The sequence below is a fragment of the Myripristis murdjan genome, chromosome 22 (genome assembly GCF_902150065.1).
Source record: "Myripristis murdjan chromosome 22, fMyrMur1.1, whole genome shotgun sequence".
Lineage (NCBI taxonomy): Eukaryota > Metazoa > Chordata > Actinopteri > Holocentriformes > Holocentridae > Myripristis > Myripristis murdjan.
The window spans coordinates 11,322,497-11,342,645 of NC_044001.1; the positions used below are offsets into that span (position 1 = coordinate 11,322,497).

Sequence of the window (20,149 nt, forward strand, 5' to 3'; positions counted from 1 at the left end):
CTTAGTTGTGGTAGTTACCAGGTACGCTCCTCCTAGTGAGGGCTTTTTAATGTATCCTGGGTTTTCACAGACTGGGGGAAAACTGTATTTTCCTACTATTCACTTTGGTCATAGAATAACTTGCAAAAAATCTAAAATTAAAATTACTGATGAATTCAAGGGCATCATAAAGAATGTGTTGATGGAGACATGTCGCTGTTTATTTCGCGAGAGGCCACCGTGTTTGAGTAGCTGTCTTTTTTTTCTGTTTTATTGTGAATTATTGTATATCATGTAGTGTACATTATGTTGCATTATCATTTATTGTAATTTTGTATAGATGCTACTTTGTCCAGGTCCCTGTTGTAAAAGATGTTTATCCCCTTTTGGACTTTACTACTACTAATGACAATAATAATCATAATAATAAAGCCATTTCATGTTAAATGTAGAAAAGAGCAGGTTAAAACAAAGGTTCAACACTGGACATTGGTTTGGGTTTATGGAGGCAAGCCTACAGCAGCACAACTGCATTTTTTTTGTGACAAAACAATGGAGACTCACTATTGCATTCAACAAACCTGATGAGTTAAATAGTTTTCCACAAGAGTAGAGCCACTCCATAGCTGAGGCTTTAAATGTCGACCCAGTTAAAATGCCTGAATATTCCCCTTTAAATCCCTGCGTTGTGTGCCAGGCAATGTTGTGTCGCTCTGGCTCCGCTAACATTAGCCAACTAACCTGCTTGGCAGCTGAGCAGGACGGATTAACAGGGGGGAATAAATAATGTTTCTGTTTTAATCTGAAGAAAACAAGACGCTGGATGTCGACACGGGTAATATAATTGGAAGGGGGACCGTCGAGGCAAAGAAAGAGGGTGAGATAAAGAGCCGACCGTGTCGCTGCTTCACGGCACTGACGTTACGATGTCAACGTTAGCCGCTGAATACCAGGCTAGCTAGCTATGAGGCTTATTGTTAACTTATTTGTGTGGTTGTCTCACTCACATATAACCTTAATGTGTAGTTAATCACTCTATTAGTCGCTGGTTAACTGGTTAGCTTCATACTTGGCTTAACTAGCTGAATCGGACTGTAATATCACTGCGCTGGCATGGTTAAGTGACCCACTGGCATCGACTGACTTAACGTCAATGCTAGCACAACTGCAGGCAGAAAATAGGTTACTGTGATTCCGCTAGCTAACGTTAAGGTAAACAACGCTGTCCGCTTCAACTCACAGGCAAAGTTATAAAACTACCCCAAACGCTGCTGGTACTGGCACTTGCACAGGACCTGTTGATTATTTTATTTCGTGGAATTGACCTTTAGGTCCAGGGCACGGTCACTTTGAGGGTTTTGTGCAACTTCAGCCAAGTTCACATCGGCTAGCGTAAACAGCAGCCTATACATTGATTAGTAGTGGTCCACCATTGCGTTTATTTGTGATATTGGCACCAGCTACTTTACGTTAGTAGCTTTTTTCTTTTATGCCATAGTATGTGGTTGTAAACACTATTTTTACCCGTTTGTTTTCAGATCCATGGCAAAGTGGCTGAAGGACTACCTAAACTTTGGCAGCAGGCGCGACCCTCCACAGCCCCCGAGGCCAGATTACACCGAGAGTGAAATTCTGAGGGCTTACAGAGCTCAGAAGGAGCTGGATTTTGAGGACCCGTACCAGACCTCTGACAGGGAGCACCAGAATGGCAGCTCCTGCAGTGCAACAGTGAGCCTGCCCTCCTTCCCTGCATTTGGTTCAGTGCTGCCTAATGGTGTGGAGGTATGATGTGTATACTTTTGAAGAAAGTTCCTCAGTTGTGTAGCAGGCACTGTGAGTCCAAGACAAGTGTCATTATGGATCATGTTTTACTTTTTATGTTGCCTACCGCTGCTGCATATATTAAAGTGATGTAAAGATCATTGGCAAGTGTTTCATCTACGTATGTGTTATGTTCCAGGTGAAAGTAGTGTCTCCCAAACACAGACTCATCAAAGTGGACTCTCAGGAGTTTGGCCGCTGTAAAGTCCCCCTGTGTCCAGTGACCATTCAAGAGGAACCTGTAAGTGTTGCACTGGTATTTGTCTTCAGCTGGATCTTCCTCCATATTTGCCATTTTCTGTTTCATTCTCTCTCTCTCTGTCTCTCTCTCACATGCACACACACCACGATCACATACAACTTGAATCAATCAGGTGGCTTTTAATGGCTCTGATGCTCTCTCTCCGCTTCAAGGTGGTTCCCTCAGCCCCAGCCGTGGCGGACCCAGATAACGACTACTCTGACCCATTTGATGCGCGTCCAGATCCAAGAATCAGACCAGACTGGGAGCCCAAATCTGCACCACCGGACTGCTGCAGCTACATGGAGCCATTTGAGGCCCAGCGAATTATCACAGGTCAGTCAAGAGATCTTAGTCACTCATTTGCAATCAGGGTTCTAAATATTTTTTAATGTGATAGCATTGGTGCTCCCAATTTCCAGATCTTCAGAGAACCATCAAACAATTTGGCACACTACAAAACATTGAACGGCACTTTTAAAAATAATGCTGTGGTGCCATCAAACAAGTTGTAATTTTCTCTCCTGGATGTTCTCTACATCCAGGTATGGAAAATGGGAAAAACTATATTTTAACACAAATTATTAAGATAGAATGCCTGACTAACATTTCACCATGAACATGTCTGTCTTTGTTGACTTGGCTTCTTTGTTCTTTGCCTTCTAAAACATTATTCATGCATTATTATGAATCCAAATAAAGATCTGTGCACAGCAGGCTGACAAGTGCTGTGATTGGTTAGAAATTTGTTGCTCCTATTACCCATTAACTAAAGACTTGTCTTGGTATGACAGCTGTGAAAACCCTAATCATAACTGTAACCATAATCCTTGTGGGATTTTTTAAATAAGGTGTCAAACAGTCAAGCTTGCTTGTCTGTGGAGTCAAAATAAAGTGGCCACTTCTGGGTAATCCTATCCATGAATGGTATTATGCTGTAAACATGATTATTGTACAGTTTACACATCTCTGACAGTTAGAGTCACATTTTTGGAGCACATTTGTTACAAACACATTCATGCCTTTGGGAAAATGCAAATATAATTTTCACTTTCATTTTTATAACCAAAAGTAGACAGGTGTCAGTAATTTTCTGGCTAACAGCCAGTGCTTGTGGCAAATGCTGTTTGTTGTCTAGCAGCGAGCCTCGGGAAGGGGATTAAATTGTAGACAAGTTAAAACAGGTTTGAAAAAAGTAAATTGAGGTTGGTTTTTGATGGGGTAGAAGAGAACAGAACAGTGATCTAAAGAATTTAGATAGACAAGACAACTGTAAGCACATCAGGGCTCTCAGTTTCAATTTCTAGGTGGCAGAATTTCAGTTTGGGGTGCATTTTGTGTCCAAAATGGTCCAAACCTACTTGTACAAATAGATTTCACCAAAGGAAAACTGTTCTGGCTAACTCTGACACTGAGTGACCTGCAAATTGGCTCATTATTAATAATGTGTTTTGTGTGTTTATCTGTGTTTTCTGTGCAGACCTCCAGCACAGCGTGATGACTAATAGGTCTGGGATTGGAGACGGTGCCCAGTTATATGATAATCCATATGAGGAAAAGACCCGTCACTACCACCGCACTACTCTACCTTCACAACAGCCACCCCTGGGCGTCGAGGTTGGACTTGCCCAGGTAGACGGCAGGGAGAGCAGGCTGCCTCAGGATGATGAGAGGCCAGCTGATGAGTATGACCAGCCCTGGGAGTGGAAGAAGGACAACATCTCTAAAGCTCTTGCAGGTAAATTGGCTTGCTCCTGGATTCACGTTCATGGCATATATAGTGGTATGTATATTTATTTAACAAATGTCCCTTGGATGTGAACCACAAGAATTTGTTTTGGCTTCACCATGCAAAATATGCCTCACACCATGTTTCACTTTGATCCCTATAGATTCCAGTTATATTTATTGATTGAATGACTTGATTTTTTTTTTTTTTTTTTTTTGCCTCCCTCTTTCTCCCTGTATTTCTCCAGTTCAATTTGAAGGGGCGGAAAGAGGGCGCTCAAGAGCTCAGGCAGAACAGACCAAGCTCACCAGGACCAGCCCCACATCGACCTCAGTGGGAGGGAACGCAGCCACTCTCCGCATGGTTGGTGACACGCCTCCTCTCCTGGGTGAGAGAGTAGACCCAGCTCTACCGCTGGAGAGACAAGTGTAAGTGTGCCATTGTCTAAAGTTTTCTTTCCCTTCTCCAGTGGGGAGCAGTGTTTGCCTTTTTAACCTGTATGTAGACTTTGCTTCCACTTATTACCCTGGCTTCAAACTGAAATAGACTTACACAGTATCTTCCAATGTAGCCAAAATACATAGAAAACATGTAATGAATCTGTGTCTCAATAACTGTCATTTTTGATAAAGATTCTGTTGCTGTTGTGTAAAGTAACGTGTGTGTGCGTGTGTAGTTTGTGTTTTTTTTTTTTTTTTTTTCTGGAGCAAAATCAGACATACCCCCCAAACATGTCATATAGGCTGATATTAAGTCGACTTTGTAGTTTTGGCCAAGGTGAGATTAGAGAGCAGTGCTTAGTTAACCTTAACTGCTAGTATTTGCCTTAAACCACAATATTTACAATACCGGAATAGTAGCACACACATAAATGTGAGATAATTGACAGATTTTAGATACATTTTTTGCTGTCTACCACTAGCAGGAGCTCTGAGGTAAGCAGAGCCCTGCTGTAAACTACTGCCAAATAAAGGGCTTAAATGACAAACAGCAGTTTGCACGCAGATAATGTGGAGGATGATGAGGTAGGGAAATATCCGATTCAAGCCTTCTTGTTTAAACTAAACTCTGATGGTGCAATGGTTATGAGAGATCTTTATTTTCTTCCTATATCAGATTTTTATTGTGCTGGGTGTGATGAGTAGTTGTATGTGGCAACATGTTTTTCCTCCCAACAGGATAGTTTCAGGTTCCTGTTATTTTACATCTTGGCAGTTGAGCAAGCAGTGGGAGTAACTTTATAGTCTGATCAAACTTCCGTTTCTGAGGCTCAATTATTAAAGGAATTTATTACTAAAATTTCCTGAAGGGAGCTCCCAGGATTATGTAGTGTCAAGAGATTATTCTGATTTTCAACAATGACAACAGTGGAAGAGGGAATTAATGCATTATTTAATAGTGATACTGGGAAAACCTACTCTTTCAGCACAAATCCATCCATGTTCAGTTACATCAGAAAAATAATTGTGCTTTGAAATGTATCTGTCAGTGATTTTGTTGAGAACGGTATCTGTGGTTCAGGACTGGATGAAGAATCGCCTGGATGAACTGGGGTCCACCATGAATGGAGCATCACAGATCAGTGAGGTGTTACTCTGTTTTCTTGTCTCCTGCAGGTGGTACCACGGAGCCCTGAGCCGCTCGGAGGCAGAAAGTCTACTGACTCTGTGCAAGGAGAGCTCCTACCTGGTGAGGAACAGCCAGACCTGCAGGAATGACTACTCGCTCTCCCTCAGGTAGACACTCCTGCCAGCCACCTTTTAGACTGAATCATTTATATCCTACTCAGATCTGTTAAGGGTCCTCACTGTACATAATCAGTATTGTCCTCTCATTGTATTTTCTTTATGCTGAGTTAGTGAGCCTGGGCTCGCCCCTTCTCTGTGCTGATTATTGGAGTTGAATGTTTGTTTATTTTCTCTCGCATGGCCTACCATCCATCTTTACTACTTTAATAGTAAAGTTGTAGCCAATCAATTAGACATGCATCCCCTTCATCCAGACTGTAATTGGAACAACTCTGTAGTCTCTTAAAGGGGAATTCTACCTCAGTATGTCACACTGTCCTCTGTGCAGTTTCCAGAATTGTCTGATCCAGTTTTTGTCTCATCTGGGTATTACTTGGATCTGTGGGTGGCAAGAAAATCATCGCAGATCTGCACCCCTGGGTAGCTTCTTGTTTACCATTTTTCTATTCTCTCTCTCCTCCCCCCAACCACTGTATCTGTACCGTTTTCTCTTCAACCCATCCCCCTTTCGCTCTCTCTGAGTTTGTTTCCTGCCCAGTGGCTATATGAATAATCAGCAGCCAAGCAGCCGTGTGGCTTATTGAGAGGGATCATCTGTGTGTTGAGAACTGCTGCTAACATAAGATCTGTACTGTTTTGAAGCAGCAAATGGCAAAGCACAGCCATTTGATCGGTGGATTGCTCTCAAGTGAGAGGTTTCAGCCATGATTGAATAAATAAATCAACGGTGGAAGAGCATGATTGAATAAATAAATCAACAGTGGAGGAAGAGAACCAAAACTCGAGGAATGAGAAGGAAGTCAACTGTCAAGTCTTAATTACCTTTCAGGCATGGCTACCTTTTATTCACTGGCACTCTGCTTTTCACCCCAGTCCTTCCCCTGCTCCTTCTTCTTGCTTCCCCTGCCCATCTCTTTAAAAGTTGCACATGTGGAAACGACAAGAGACAGATTTGTTTGACTTTTTAGGTGCGTTTTAATGTTTTGACATAGGCTGTAAAGTCAAACATATTCATATAGGCAAGTATTTGTATACTGTAACATACTTTTCGACTAAAGTCCTTTGAGTTAGGATGCAAACATAATCAGAATCAACTTTATCAACAAAGGATGCTTATTATATATGTTAATATACTGAGTTTCTGACCAAGAGAGACCTTAGTGATGGGTCTTTGAATGGTTTGAGCTGGATTTTTCCACAGTTGCAACAAGCACTGACAGATTTGTGAACACCATTAGGTTTTGACTTTTCCAAGGGGAACATGACCACATTGCAGGAAATGCAGACAGAATCCATCTTTGGTGTATGAAATTGAACTTCTTCTCTGACTTCTTGTAACACTGTCTGAGCTCATCTGAAGTTTATCTTTCTGTCTGGTGATTTCAGATATTTTCCTCTGGCAATCTTTCTTACTGTGTGTAGCTGTCTAGTCAGAGTGTAGGAAATTGGACATATGTAATCAGTGGCCACATGTTGTGTGTGGGTGGTTGATGTAAATTGTTAGGTCTGACAGTAATTGAGAATTTTATGTTTTATGTATTGTGCTGTATCATTGGAGATCTCATGTTAACCCACATGTAAAATTTCGTATGATATAATTTATTTATAGGGGCTGGAAAAACACATGAAATTCAGAATTTCTACCTGACTTCTCTGAAGATTTGATAGCCAGTGCTTATCTCTTGGGCAGCATGACTACCTGCCACCAGTGATTTGTGCTTCTTTTTAAGCATGATGAATACAGTCTTCAAAAAAATGTTGTTCCTCTCCAGCGACTCCCCACTGTTCATCGTCTTCTTTTTATTTCTGGAAGAGTAGACGCTTTGTGTAACTGTCACTGCATGGTGGAAAAAGTAGTTTTGAGTGACAGTTGTTTTGGATTCCAAAATTAAAAAAGTATAACTGCCAAGTATTTACTTAACATTAAAAATGAAATGATAAAAAACACCATATGCAAAGGCCAGCCCCACGAACAGTTATGGGGCAAGGCTGAAGGGGATTGGAGGAATGGCTGGACACACAAACGAACACACACACAAACCGATCTCCAATTATAGTAGTAGTATAGATAGTTGTAGTCTAGATTTAGAAGATGATTTCAAGATCCCAGTGGATTTGTTTGCAAAGTACAGCCAGGATTAATCTCCTCTGTTCTCTCGTCTCTCTCTCTCTCTCTCTGTCTCAGGAGCTGTAAAGGCTTCATGCACATGAAATTCACCCAGTCTGCAGATGGGCGTTATGTGCTTGGGGAGAACAGCCCTCCTTTCTCTACCATCCCTGAGGTCATCCACTACTACACCACACACAAGCTGCCAATCAGAGGAGCCGAGCACATGTCCCTGCTGTACCCCGTCATTGTGCAGACTCTCTGACATTGAGACGTGAGCCCTCACCCCCCACACATTCACATTTTCTCTCCTGGTGCTACTGAATATATACTCGCTGTCTACCAATCTCTGCCCCTTTCTCACTTGATTTTTCAACCGTTTCACTGTCATTCTACCTGCACTGGACACACAAGAGTGGAGCATTTGGTGCCAACACCTTTTCCATTTACCATAACCCCACTGACCACACTGGCAGCTTAATAAGAGCGCCCAGAGCCTCATGAACTTATGCCTGTGAACTGGTATTGTCACTGAAATCCCTGCTTTTTATTACCATTGAACCATGAAGATTGGCAGTCGTGGAGAGTATGATTGGTAGCTGAATAGTTTTAGAACTAGCATAATTTTCTCTCTACAGAGAGGGACAGTTAAACCGTACTCTGAAGACCGGTGTCTCGAGAGAGTGGAATTTATATTGTGTGGAGACAGATCTCGATTACTGTACTGCCAAGTCAGGTGAGGTTGCCTGTACTGCCAAATTACTTAAAGGATAATAACAGTTGTTGTTTTTTCTTTTTTCATAGCTCATTTTCCTACCTTAAGACAAACCTTTTGCTGACAGTCTTTATTGTGCAGTATGAAAAACAAGCGCCACACACTTGTAAATTGCCAAAGTGCACTAAATCATCACAGTAAACATGAAAAATGTTTTTCCATGTTATTTTACAGCCTGCTTACTGTCAGTTACCTGACAGCCGCAGGAGGAAATGAAAACCTCCACCAGGAACCAGACCCTCAAAATATGTCACCTTACAGACATTGTCACATCCTTGTCTACTTTTTTGAGGCCTATTTTGGACAAAGGTTAATTTAAAACTGTTTGATATAAAGGTTGTATTTTCAAAAGAACAACAACAACAAAATGTACATGTCAAAGAATTTCAGAATAATGGGAAATTGTAAACTAGACATGTACAGTCGGAAGTGGGCTATAACTTGAAAGTACAGTGGTATTATCCTTTAAGCATACTGACCAAACACTACATTTTCAGCCCTGGCCATCTGTTGCCTGCCTGTGGGTTTCTTTGTTTCAGAGAGACCTGTGAATGTGATATGATGCTGTAGCTGCGTGCCCGGCAGTATTTTCCTCAGTTATTGTCATGTGGTGACACCAAGGCAGTAACAGATGACGATAATGTCAGAAGGACATGAATTATTAGCTTAGCACGATTACAGACACCTGCAATAGTAGTTTAGAGAATAATTAGAGGATTATATCAAAGGCTTGTTGCTTTCGACCATGTCTATTAAAGAAGCTTTGGTAGATACTTTACTGTGCTGTTTTATAAGATTTAAAATGTCTGTTGAAAATAAAGGTGTTGTATTTGTTTGTAAATTGTTTCAAGCCCTTTTATTTTACATGCTCATTCTGTGTCCTGTGTGGTAGAGTCATTACTTCTCAGATTATATTATTTAATAACCGATGGCATTTTACTGCACGTTATAAGTAGAATAATGAAACAATATACCATTGTATGTAACACAATAATTTTTTTTTGTGATTTAGTAGCAATAACAAGACAATAAACAGCCTACAAGCTTATAAGATGGTAAAATGTCAAACACAGAACTGAGGTCTAGAAGAAATAAAACAAGCAAATTCATGTGTAAACTTCATGAAAACAGCTCAAATCAAAGCTTGTTTGTTAAAATGTGTTTTAAGAAGTTTTAAAAGATGGAGCTATTTTTTTTTCTTCCTTTTTTGCCAGCCTAAACTTCTCAGGCAAGGCATTGCAAACCAAAAGCTTGGTCACCCATTGTCTTGATAGTATCATTATAGCATTAAAAACCATGGGCTTGAAGGGTGGTAAATTTACCCTATATCTGTTCTACGTAGAACTACTTATTCAATAAAATGTTAAGTTTTAAAATTGATTCTCACTGCTCTCAGACACCCCCACAGTGCTTTATTTATCAAAGACTGTGGGAATGACAGGAAAACTTGTTTAGAGAGTTTAATTTTGTCAAAACTATTGATAGCCTGTTGTTATTTATGCACCTGAAACTTCACACTGGACCATAAGGCAAAATTCAAGTCTAACAAGATGTTTTTTTTTTTGTTTTTTTTGTTTTTTTTTGTCATACTGGGACTCTGCAACTAAATTATATGGTTTCTCCATAGTGGGAATTTTCATGTGCAGTGAGGTGTTCCTTCTGACTAAATCCTTCTACATGCTGCAATATGCAAGAGAAGTTTTCCTTTTGTGAAACTTCACCAACTGCACCAACTTCTGCAAACTGGGATATTTGTGTGCCTCAAGGTTGAAGTTTGACGCTCTCAGTGATGTTTCCAAACAGTCACAAATTTCTGTCATTCTTTAAAAAATGGACGTGGATTATTTTGTTTTTGTTGAATATTTGTCTGCATGTGTCTACAGAGTTTATTGACTGATGACCTTGCCTTTTAAGATTCTGTCTGATTTTCTTTCGGCATTTAAAACGTGACTTGACTGAGGTTCCCTCCATTCAGAAGCCTGACTGTATCACCAATTTGCAGAGTTCGCTGCCCACCTCTCTGTCTCCTGTGTGCACAGAATTTGTTGCTTTTCAGCTAGTGTTTTGGGCTTGTTCTGGGCTGTGGAGGAGTGCGACATTTTCCTCACACTGGTTGGTAGAGTGTTCTGTAATTATGATGCTTCAACAGAGCCGGCTGTCTCTCCAAATTTGGCAGACTGGAAGGGAACAGAGCAGTCCTTTCTAGAGGCAGACCTTGTTGTCCAGTTTCTGGCTTTACTGGGTTCAAGAAACCTGATGTAGGTATCTAAATTTAAAGGTCCCATACTGTCAAAATGCATTTGGTTTAAGTTTTGTACTGTGTTTTTTTAACTCAGAGATATAATATAAAAAGCTGTTGTTACTACGGCCATTCCTCTAGCTTACCAATAGCAAGATGCCATCCTAGCTTTACAAGTGAGAATTTGATCCACTATCTACAACACAACCGGATAACTAAGAGTCATTGAGATAAAATTTGCTTCTTCACCACTCATCTCCTTCCAAAAGCTGTTCCCAGGCTGCACTGTGGCTTGATCTGCACACACAGAGTTTGCTCATGAATACTAAATACTAATGGGCGGTTACTTCCACATGGTCAGGAGACCTACTACTTGTTACAAAGCTATGTGCACAGCAAACAGTCTAACTTTTCTCTTTGTCCATGGATAGCCTACATTTTTTTAAATTTGAGTGTTTTTTTTTTTTTTGAGCATTTGAGTGTTTGTTTGTTTTTTTTTTCATTTGATTAATTGTTCTTTTTTGTGAGCATCTTTGTTTTCCTGTAATTATTTCATTTAGTTTTAAATCCCTAAACTTAACTAAACCATGGTTAGGTTGTGCTAAATTCTGATTTGGACTAATCTTTGGTGAAATCAGTGCTTGATGCAGCCCAGCTTTTAATGCTTGGTTTATGCCTTTTTGCATTTTCCTCTTCACAGGGAGGTGACATGGAGCTGCCAGTGGGATTTACAGGTTATTGTGTTATTCACGTACAACTCCTCTGTTTCCATTCTATGCAGGACAGGAAACTGCTGGAGGAGAACGATGCTTGCATAAATGCTTGCTTTTTTCCTACAGAGAGATTTCCTTGTTCAAATAGACGATCTTTGTTCTGAAACCCCCCTCCACCCCCCCTTGCAGGCGTCATTTGATACCATAGCAACCGTGCCAGCATCAGAGCTCCAGCGGCTGCAGCAACAGGTTGGTTGATGGTCAACAAACATTTTGAAACTGGTGAAATACTCTTGTGTCATATTATTTTGTCTTCCATGCTCAGCAAATGTGTGCTATGTTTGTGTGATTGAGAACATAATTCATTGTGGTTGTTTAAATTGTACTACTGTTGCTCGGCCTAACTGTTACAGTATGTCAGTACTGTAATGTGCATTCATGTGAGATAGGGTAACATTAGAGTATTAACATTTTGAGCTGTTATAAGCAATTATAATCTGCACATTTCACCAACAGTATCACAGTCTGTTGCACACACCTCACATTTGAACTATTGCTACTAATTTTGCTGAAGTTGTTGCCCCATTTTAATTTGCACTTATGTATTTTTGTTCAGTGATGCCATAATTTATTTATTTATTTATTTGTGTAGCACCTTTCATGTAAGAATTGCAGCTCAAATGCTTCACCTTAAAAAGAACATTTGAAACACATTAAATGACAATAAAACATTAAAAGGAATAAAACAGCACAGGGTGGAATTAAAAAGAGGAAAAGGCTAAAGATGAGAACTTTGAAATAAAACAGAAGATGCAAGTAAAATAATAAAAGACAACACAGTGTGGACATAAAGACATAAAGATGTATTACAGGTGTCATACATGTCGTCATACAAGTGTCATACAGGTGTCCTACAGGTGTCATACAGGTGTCCTACAGGTGTATTACAGGTGCCATACAGGTGTATTACAGGTGACTTTATTTGTATAGCACCTTTCATACAAGAATTGCTTTGAAATAAAACAGAAGATGCAAATAAAACAATAAAAGACAACACAGTGTGGGAATAAAATAGGAGCTAGTTAAAGGCTAGAGTGGAAAGGTGGGTCTTTAATATTCTTTTAAAGCTATCTAGTGAGCTGGCTTCCCTGATGTCTAAAGGTAGTGTGTTCCAAATAATCTGTGTTTCCTGTTTGTCTTGTATGGTGTCCCCTTGATGTTCCAGTGATATTTGTAGTCAGCAAAAATACTCCATTCAACACATAATTCTCTTATCAACATGTTTTTCACCAGCCCCAATTGCATGGCAACAAATATTTTGTCCATTTTCGGTGGAGCTTAATAACGCTGTGAAAAGTGAGTGAGTGACTAATGTGTTTATTTCTGTTGTATTCGGAAATGCAGTGTGCTTTTGAGGAAGGATCTTGTCAAAGGTTACATGCTCTGCTCTGCCATCAGCTCCTGTATCCATGGCAACTCGAACAGAGCAGCTTGCTCAGCCCAAACCCAACCTGCTCAGATATCCAAACCGGTAGGCTCTCTCTTTCTCTTTCTCTCTCTCTCTCTCTTGTCCACCCACTCTCTCACTCTGACCCTGTTTCCCCCTGACTTCAATGTGTCCTGGGTGATCTGAGCACAGGTGCACAGCCTTAAGCACAGGTGTAAACAGCATCCAATGTGTCCTCAGTGCATCTTGAGATCCAGTCACTCACTGGACATAACTCACATTCGGAGTTGACCTGGGACACTTTTGTCTGCATTGCATTTGAAATGTAAACAGACAACACATTGTCTTAAGCACAGGTCCAGCCCAACACCCAGTGCTTTAGTCCTAACACCGGCCCGACCCATCAGTCTTCCGGTAGAAGAAAAATATCCCGCCTGAATAAAACGTAACAAAAGTAAAGGCAAATACGGTAAAAACACAGGCTGTTGACCTGACGCTTGTCTCACCATCTATTGCACCTTCACATATTCAAGTTCAGCTTCAGGTTAGGGTTGAGAATCGGAAACTTCAAAACAGACATTTATTTTCCCACGTAACGAGATTTGAGAATGAGTTTCACCTTTTGCTGTGTATTTAAGTGCAAAATGAAACACAGAGAAAAGATGGGAGCCTAACACTCCTAATTCACTCAGCTGTATTTTTCCTTAGCCCATCACATTATTTCTATCTGTCACGACATGAATTTGCTGCGCCCGTGCCATTTTAATAATGTTAAACTATTTATCCACAATAGACTGTTTATTAAATCCAATATATCAGGTCAGCAGTGGCAGAGCCAAACAATTTTCAGACAGTGTTGGCCACCCCAGCAAGACTGGAATCAGTGTTTACTTTGGGGTGGCACAGAGATTAATGCTTATCCTTTTTCTGCATTTTTTTTTCAGCAACCTTGTCCAAATAGTCACTATTTGAGGTCTTTGTCCCTTTAATTCACTCACTCAGGCAGCAGTGACTGCTAAATGAGCACAGCTTTCAAGTGCACCACTAAGAATCATAAAGGGCTATGATTTTTTTTTTTTTTTTATATCACCTTCAATAGATAAAACAATCTCTGACACAGTTAAAATTAGCAGTTTTGTAATCTACATCACACAAGTTATGACCTGCATAATTTATCAAACCTCATCCACAATGATGTATTTTAGAAACTGAATAAATTGAATACATACAAACTTAACTCAGCATATTATCAAGGAATCTGCTATATAGTCAAACTTCTTTCTTACTTAGTGAACTTACCTGTAATGATGTGATTTTTTTTTTTTTTTTTTTTTTTCCCCCTCTGTTGGGAATAATGCCTTGGCCAATGGGGTGGCCAGGATTCAGTTGTAAGGTGTCCATGGCCATCCCTAGCCACCCCCTGTTGTCATCAACATAATAATGTTTATTTGCACAGCACTGAAAACCTGTTGTGCTTCACAACAAAATGGAATGGAAGTAAAAGAAAAGAACTGCAGTTGGGATACTGGATTATTTTATTGTAATTTTGTTAGAGCACTTGATGTCGTATTCAAATGAGGCTGTAGGGAGCAAAGATAGCTCCTTTTGTTGAGTACCTGTTGCCTCGACTCACAAAAAAGCAACCATGCATTTGGTCTTTGTAAATGGAAATGATGTACGTGTTTATTTGCATCTAGAGTGGAGGCATGATATCCGATCTCGAGTTGTCACTCGAGACGCAAGTGGAGACCCCCCCTTCTCTCTCTCTCTTTCTCTCTCTCTGTCTCTCGTTCTCTGTACCTCCCTCTCTCTGATTAGCTGCCTTATGTCTTTACTAGTCAATCTTTGTACTGGCTGGATAAGCTGCCGCCAGAGAGGGCCGGATCCACTACCACATTTGGTACACCTTTCTATTTATACCCCCATTCTCACTTTTTTGGTGTATTTTTCTGTTGGCAACACTATATGGATATAATCTCTATATAATCATATTTTCCTCTTAGAATTAACGCATCGCTGGGCACAGCTGTGTAGGAGAAAGAAGTCCTACCCTCAAACTCAAATCAGGTGTGTACACATCATTGTCCACCCATACATCTGTCTTGTCGGCACTTTTATGATTCCATCTACTATAAATTCATCTAAAGTCATCTTAGGGCTGGAAGACATGATTGAAATTAATATCACTATGCTCAGTAGTTGTTTTTTTTTTATATATATATCAATACATATCGTGCAAAATCACGTTCAAATAATCAAATGAATGTTCCATCCCACTGAACTGCATGGTTTTCTACTCTTAGTCAATAGAATTGTGTTTCAAAATCATACCATACCATATCATCACGGTCTGATGATTTTGACTCATCGCCCAGCACTAAGTCATCTCACCTTCCGCTCTCTTTACCTTACATCCTGCCTCTGTCTTCTACTCTCCCCTCTACCATCCTGTCTCCTTCCTTCCATCCTCTGCTGTCGCTCCTCATTTTTCCCTTTTACTTTGTTCAATTTTTTTTATACTTATATGTGACAATACCCTTTATCTCTTTCCCCTCTCTCATCTCCCTCGTCCTCTTCCTTCCCTCTTCGCCTCCTCATGCCGTCTTTCTGTCACCAGGGTGTCTCCCACATGGGAAGTGAATCAGTGTGCTCTGAGGGCCATTCCATCTGAGCGACTGTGCTGTCTGGCTCAACCTCGTCTTCCTGTCGCTGACTGGCAGCCCAGCCGCCCACTGCCGGCTGCGGTGAGTAATGCTATACTGTCACTTTGTCAGGAATTACTGGGCATTCAAATGGCCCGAGATACGTGGAAATTTAAACGTACGCCCACACTAAAGGCTGTGATCCACCTGTGATGTGTGCTATGGAAACAGTGTTTTGACCTGGATTGCTCTTTGCCAGATGTGTCTAAAAATTAGTGAAGCTTGTCTCATCCTGCACAAGTATAATATTTGGTGTGTGTGTGTATCGCCCCAAGACATTTGGGTGACTGAGAAACTTGGTAGCCCTCCAAGTTTGCTATTATGCAGTCAACGGCCTACCAAGATTGGAATACATGTGGTGAATCCAGGTTACAGCGAACCTGCCAACTGAGTATGGACTATACAGTTCTGTTATGTATTAAATTTAGTTGTAAACAAGTTTCTGAAAAAGTTATTTTTTGCAGCACAAAACGCCTTGTGCTTTTTAACTCCAGCAACAAAAAAAGTTCAAAGAGGTAACATGAAAAGAAGAATAATTTACCAATCAACAAGTATTTAAAAGGAATTATTTCAAGGGACGTGACACAGCAGGTTCTTTTTAACCCCCTGCCACACACACACGCGCTCGCGCACACACAAATTCAAAGAGGCATCAAGGAACGAAAACAAAGGAAATGACAAGGACCATCTTGGGCCAAAATAGCTGGAAGTACAACACAATGGGCTAAGCTGTTCAGATGGGCCTGGGCTTGTTGTCAGCTCACACTGTGATGATGCACCTGCACAGTTTCTGGATGGAAAAAATAAAGATGGGGTCATAAATATTAACCTCTATTTTTGCTTTAGACTTTTTCATGTTGACGTCAGTATTTATGTATTTTTTAATTTTCCATTATGTCAGAGTGATTGAAGGCAGCTCACACCTCCAGATTTCTTTGTCTTGTATGCAGGTGTGTCAGACAATGGGATGTAAACTCAAAAAAAGATATGCCACACACTGCTGCCTTGCACAAAGGACATAATTACCTCCGTCAGTGGAGTTGGACAATGGTTATCTTTTCATCTTGTCTGTTTGTCTAGTTTGTTTGTTTGTTTGTTTGTTAGCAGGATGTCTCAAAAAATTATGAATATGATTTGAATGAAACACGGTGGAAAGGTTTATGGGCCAAGGAAGAACTGATGAATTTTTCACACTGTTTAGCCAAAAGCGGGGTGTGGCGGTTGGTGCAATTTGGTGAATATCCAACATGTGGAGCTGTTATTCTTGACAGCTGCATAGTGTTGGTGGAAATATGCACTCTCCTTGTTAGGATTTTTTGTACTTTTTTTTATTTATTTACTGATGTTTCAGTCAGTGGACCTTGATCAGAGAATTTATTGTTCTAACTAATAAACATGACAGCTTTGTGCATCAATATTCCTAGCCACACAGTGTAAAAATGTTCAAGTGTCAACATCTGCGGTTTTAAGTTCAGCCACCACAGGAATTACTGGTTGTGCTGGGCATTGTAATCAGAGTCACGAGACGTAATGGATTCCAAGAGTCTTTTTGTTGTTTGTTTGTTTGTTTATTCCGGAGAACTTGTGTGTGACATTGTGCTTGTGTATCTGTGTGTTTGTATTACAACCTGGTTCATGACCTAAAACTGCATGCAGCTGAGTCCAGCAGTGCGGTCTGTGGTTGCCAGTCCACGGATTTGTGAGCTTGCGCAGCCCAAGAGACGGCTGGGTCTTCATGGATCTACCCACGAATCCAAGACCGCACCGGTGTCCTGCAAGCCCTGCAAAGCATCAGCACACATAGAGCTCCTTGCCAGTAAGACACTGACTATTACTTATTTTTACTGCTCATAATAGTGGCAGAGTAGCCCTGAAACTGTGTTGAAAGTGTCAAGTTTCTAATCCAGGGCCATGCAGCCTCTTCGGGGAGCCCTCTCATGTGGAAACTCCAGCCACCCAGATAACTAAGAATACCAGCTCATACAATCAACAATCAAGAGCATATTTCCTGACCTGTGTGCCAATTTCCTGACCTGTGTGCCACCTCATTGTATAGCACTTCTCTTGTGCTGAAAAAATTGAATAGCATTTCTTGTAAATAGTTCAGCTGAGGTAGCAGGAACTGTAGATCTTCTGAAATGATGGCACTTGTATAGCATATAAGACTAGGGGCTTTAAAGAACGATGCTGGAAGTTTTTTTTTTGTTTGTTTGTTTGTTTGTTTTTACATGTTTTAGCCCATGTACCATATTTTACATATACTTTACAGTACTACTGGCCATATTGCAACACAGACCACATGCCATCAGAGGTTTGAATTTGTTTGTCCCATTCATTTCCGTTCATTTAAGTATGGTATGAAGCTCAATGTGACAAGCTCTGAAAAGTGTGATTGTCAGGGGTGAAAATCGGCCATCATCTGTGGTCACAAATTTCAGTGGTCACAGATTGGTGCTTACAGGTGTAACACCTGCAAGCCTGTGGGCTTTTATTCTGTGCTGGATGGAGCGTCAACTTCTGCTGCAGCTGACTGTCGCATATCAAGTGCTGTGGGTTTTTGGCAGGCAGTCGCTTCTTGCAAAAATCTCCAAGTAAAATGACAGACAAAATAAGTCATGATGTTTCAAAGTTCAGTTTTATTACTACAGCCCCGACAGCAGGTCAGACAAGCTATGCAGCTTCCATGGCTTGTTCTGTCACGCTGCCATAATGGTGGTGTGCATTTTTACTTTCTAAACACAAAGTGCTTGGCAGGGTGCAGTTGATCTATTTTTCTTGTACTTTCAGTTTTTCCATGACCAAGCCACACACTACACTGATATAATTTTCATCAGGCAAGGACAAATGATAAATGATTCCACCAAAATACCAAACATCTTTGTGGTTGGCTGACACATTACCAGCATATTCGTGACTGGTTTTCATAACTTGTTTCAGAACAAGAAAAAAAAAAAGCTTATGATTGTGATGCTGAAAGTTTTGTCAGCATTCACAAATTCTACTGTGGCACTTAGTATGCCATTAAAATAAAGCATTTGCTATACATGATGTGAATTGTTTCTGATTTCTACACCACATGGGCACTAAAAAAATGGTTGCATGTGTTCAGGGATAATACAGGAAGATAGGGGCAAGAGGAGAACAATATGAAGGGATGAAGGTTGGGCTAGTAAAACTGGCAAGACCTTTAGTCTACTTTTACCCCGGTGATTGGTGATACATAACCGGGAACTGGTTTATTTTTGTCAAATTGCTTTATTGTTGTGAGGTAATTCAGTTTGCTAGACCATGCAAACTTCAGAGAAAGGATCAGTGTCTGAGAATGCAGGGCCCTCTTGTTGTGAGGCAGCAGCGTTAGCGACCGAGCCACAGGGCTGCCAACAGGTCTTTCAGATTCAGATTCAGATTCAGAAAGCTTTATTGTCTGTCGTAACAGAAACTTTTCTTTGACGTTGCTCAACATATAAAAACAGTAGACAACACACTGACTAGAAACAGTCACGCAACACAGATTTCTTTTGTTGTGTTCAGAGGCAAGAGAGATGCTCCGCCATCCAAGACTTCACAGTCAGCGGCCAAACAGCATTGTATTCACACAGTGTTTGGTTGTAAAAAAAAAAAAAAAACACACCTTGGGGACATTAAGCAAACATGGGCATCATGAAACACAGAAGTGTGTTTGGCGTCTGTATGCTTTGACAAGTTATGATAGTCTCTGTCAAGACCAAATGGGAAATTTATCTTTATCAGGTTATTAATAGCACTTGAATGCACCGCTCCTTTCTGCTGAAGTTGGAAATCCACAGAATATAGCCCAAGTCTCTGCCAAAAAAAATAGTCCCTGAAGGAAAGACTGTCTTCAACTCAAATGCCCTTGATTTCCAAATCACATCACGAATGTCTGACAGAGAAGCAAAGAATTTTTAGACAGATTTAGCACCTGAACATTTTTTACAAATTCAAAGAAAAATGAAAATTGGAAACAGGTTCGAACATCTAAAAAGAAGTATGGTAAGCTTTGTAAAATTATTTTCAGTATTATAAGGTATGTTCGCTGTGTAGTACATGGTCTAAAACATGCAAAACATCAGTAAAATACTTTAAAGGCATTTTTTATTGGGAAACGTTATGTTTCTGATCCTGATTAAGGGGTTGTCTAAATCACCACCTCTTATATGCTGTCATACCTAGAGTTTGTACAATCAATAAAGATAAAGACTGAAGTTCATAGATTGGCACTGATATTGATAATTGCTTATGATCATAATTGTCCCTCCGTGTTTCTGTCAATTTCTTGTTATGTATGTACACACACACACACACCATATCCTTCACAGCAGAACGTGCTCTTTAACGCCTTTTTGTTTGTTTTATCTTTCCAGCCCCCAAACACGACCACCCGAATTACCTTGGAGAGCGCTCGATGAGCTGGTCTGTTTCCATGGCAGCAAGAAATGCAGTAGCTAGCGAGAGAATTTTGGAGCTGTCCCATCCCAAACAGAGAAAGGCTCTGTTTGAGGGCTACAACCCCTACATCGTAAGCCGGGCAGCCCGCTCAGCCAGCCCCTCACCTCGGTTGCAGGAGCTCAGTTTGCCCCTGCCCCGCAAATGCACCACAAAAGGATGGAGGGATGACATTAAAATGTAG

General features: G+C 40.6%; 2 protein-coding genes across 3 annotated transcripts; both read left to right on the top strand.

Annotated features, from left to right (window-relative positions):
* Positions 1-641: 641 nt before the first annotated feature.
* LOC115354572 (SH2 domain-containing adapter protein F-like) lies at positions 642-9,241 on the top strand. Of its 2 annotated transcripts, none has more exons than XM_030044972.1 (8): positions 642-856; positions 1,518-1,761; positions 1,940-2,041; positions 2,215-2,377; positions 3,522-3,779; positions 4,018-4,198; positions 5,387-5,506; positions 7,704-9,241. In XM_030044972.1, the coding sequence occupies exons 2-8, from the start codon at positions 1,522-1,524 to the stop codon at positions 7,888-7,890; spliced, it is 1,251 nt and encodes a 416-aa protein (XP_029900832.1). In that variant the 5' UTR covers positions 642-856; positions 1,518-1,521; the 3' UTR covers positions 7,891-9,241. The 2 variants fall into 2 exon arrangements, with proteins under 2 accessions (XP_029900832.1, XP_029900833.1); XM_030044973.1 differs by lacking the exon at positions 642-856 and adding an exon at positions 930-1,191.
* A 2,203-nt stretch (positions 9,242-11,444) lies between these two features.
* Positions 11,445-20,149, top strand: LOC115354495 (testicular haploid expressed gene protein-like). Its single transcript, XM_030044882.1, has 7 exons — positions 11,445-11,601; positions 12,811-12,883; positions 14,638-14,699; positions 14,803-14,866; positions 15,417-15,543; positions 17,158-17,317; positions 19,884-20,149. Exons 2-7 carry the CDS (start codon positions 12,822-12,824, stop codon positions 20,147-20,149), a joined length of 741 nt encoding a protein of 246 aa, XP_029900742.1. The 5' UTR covers positions 11,445-11,601; positions 12,811-12,821.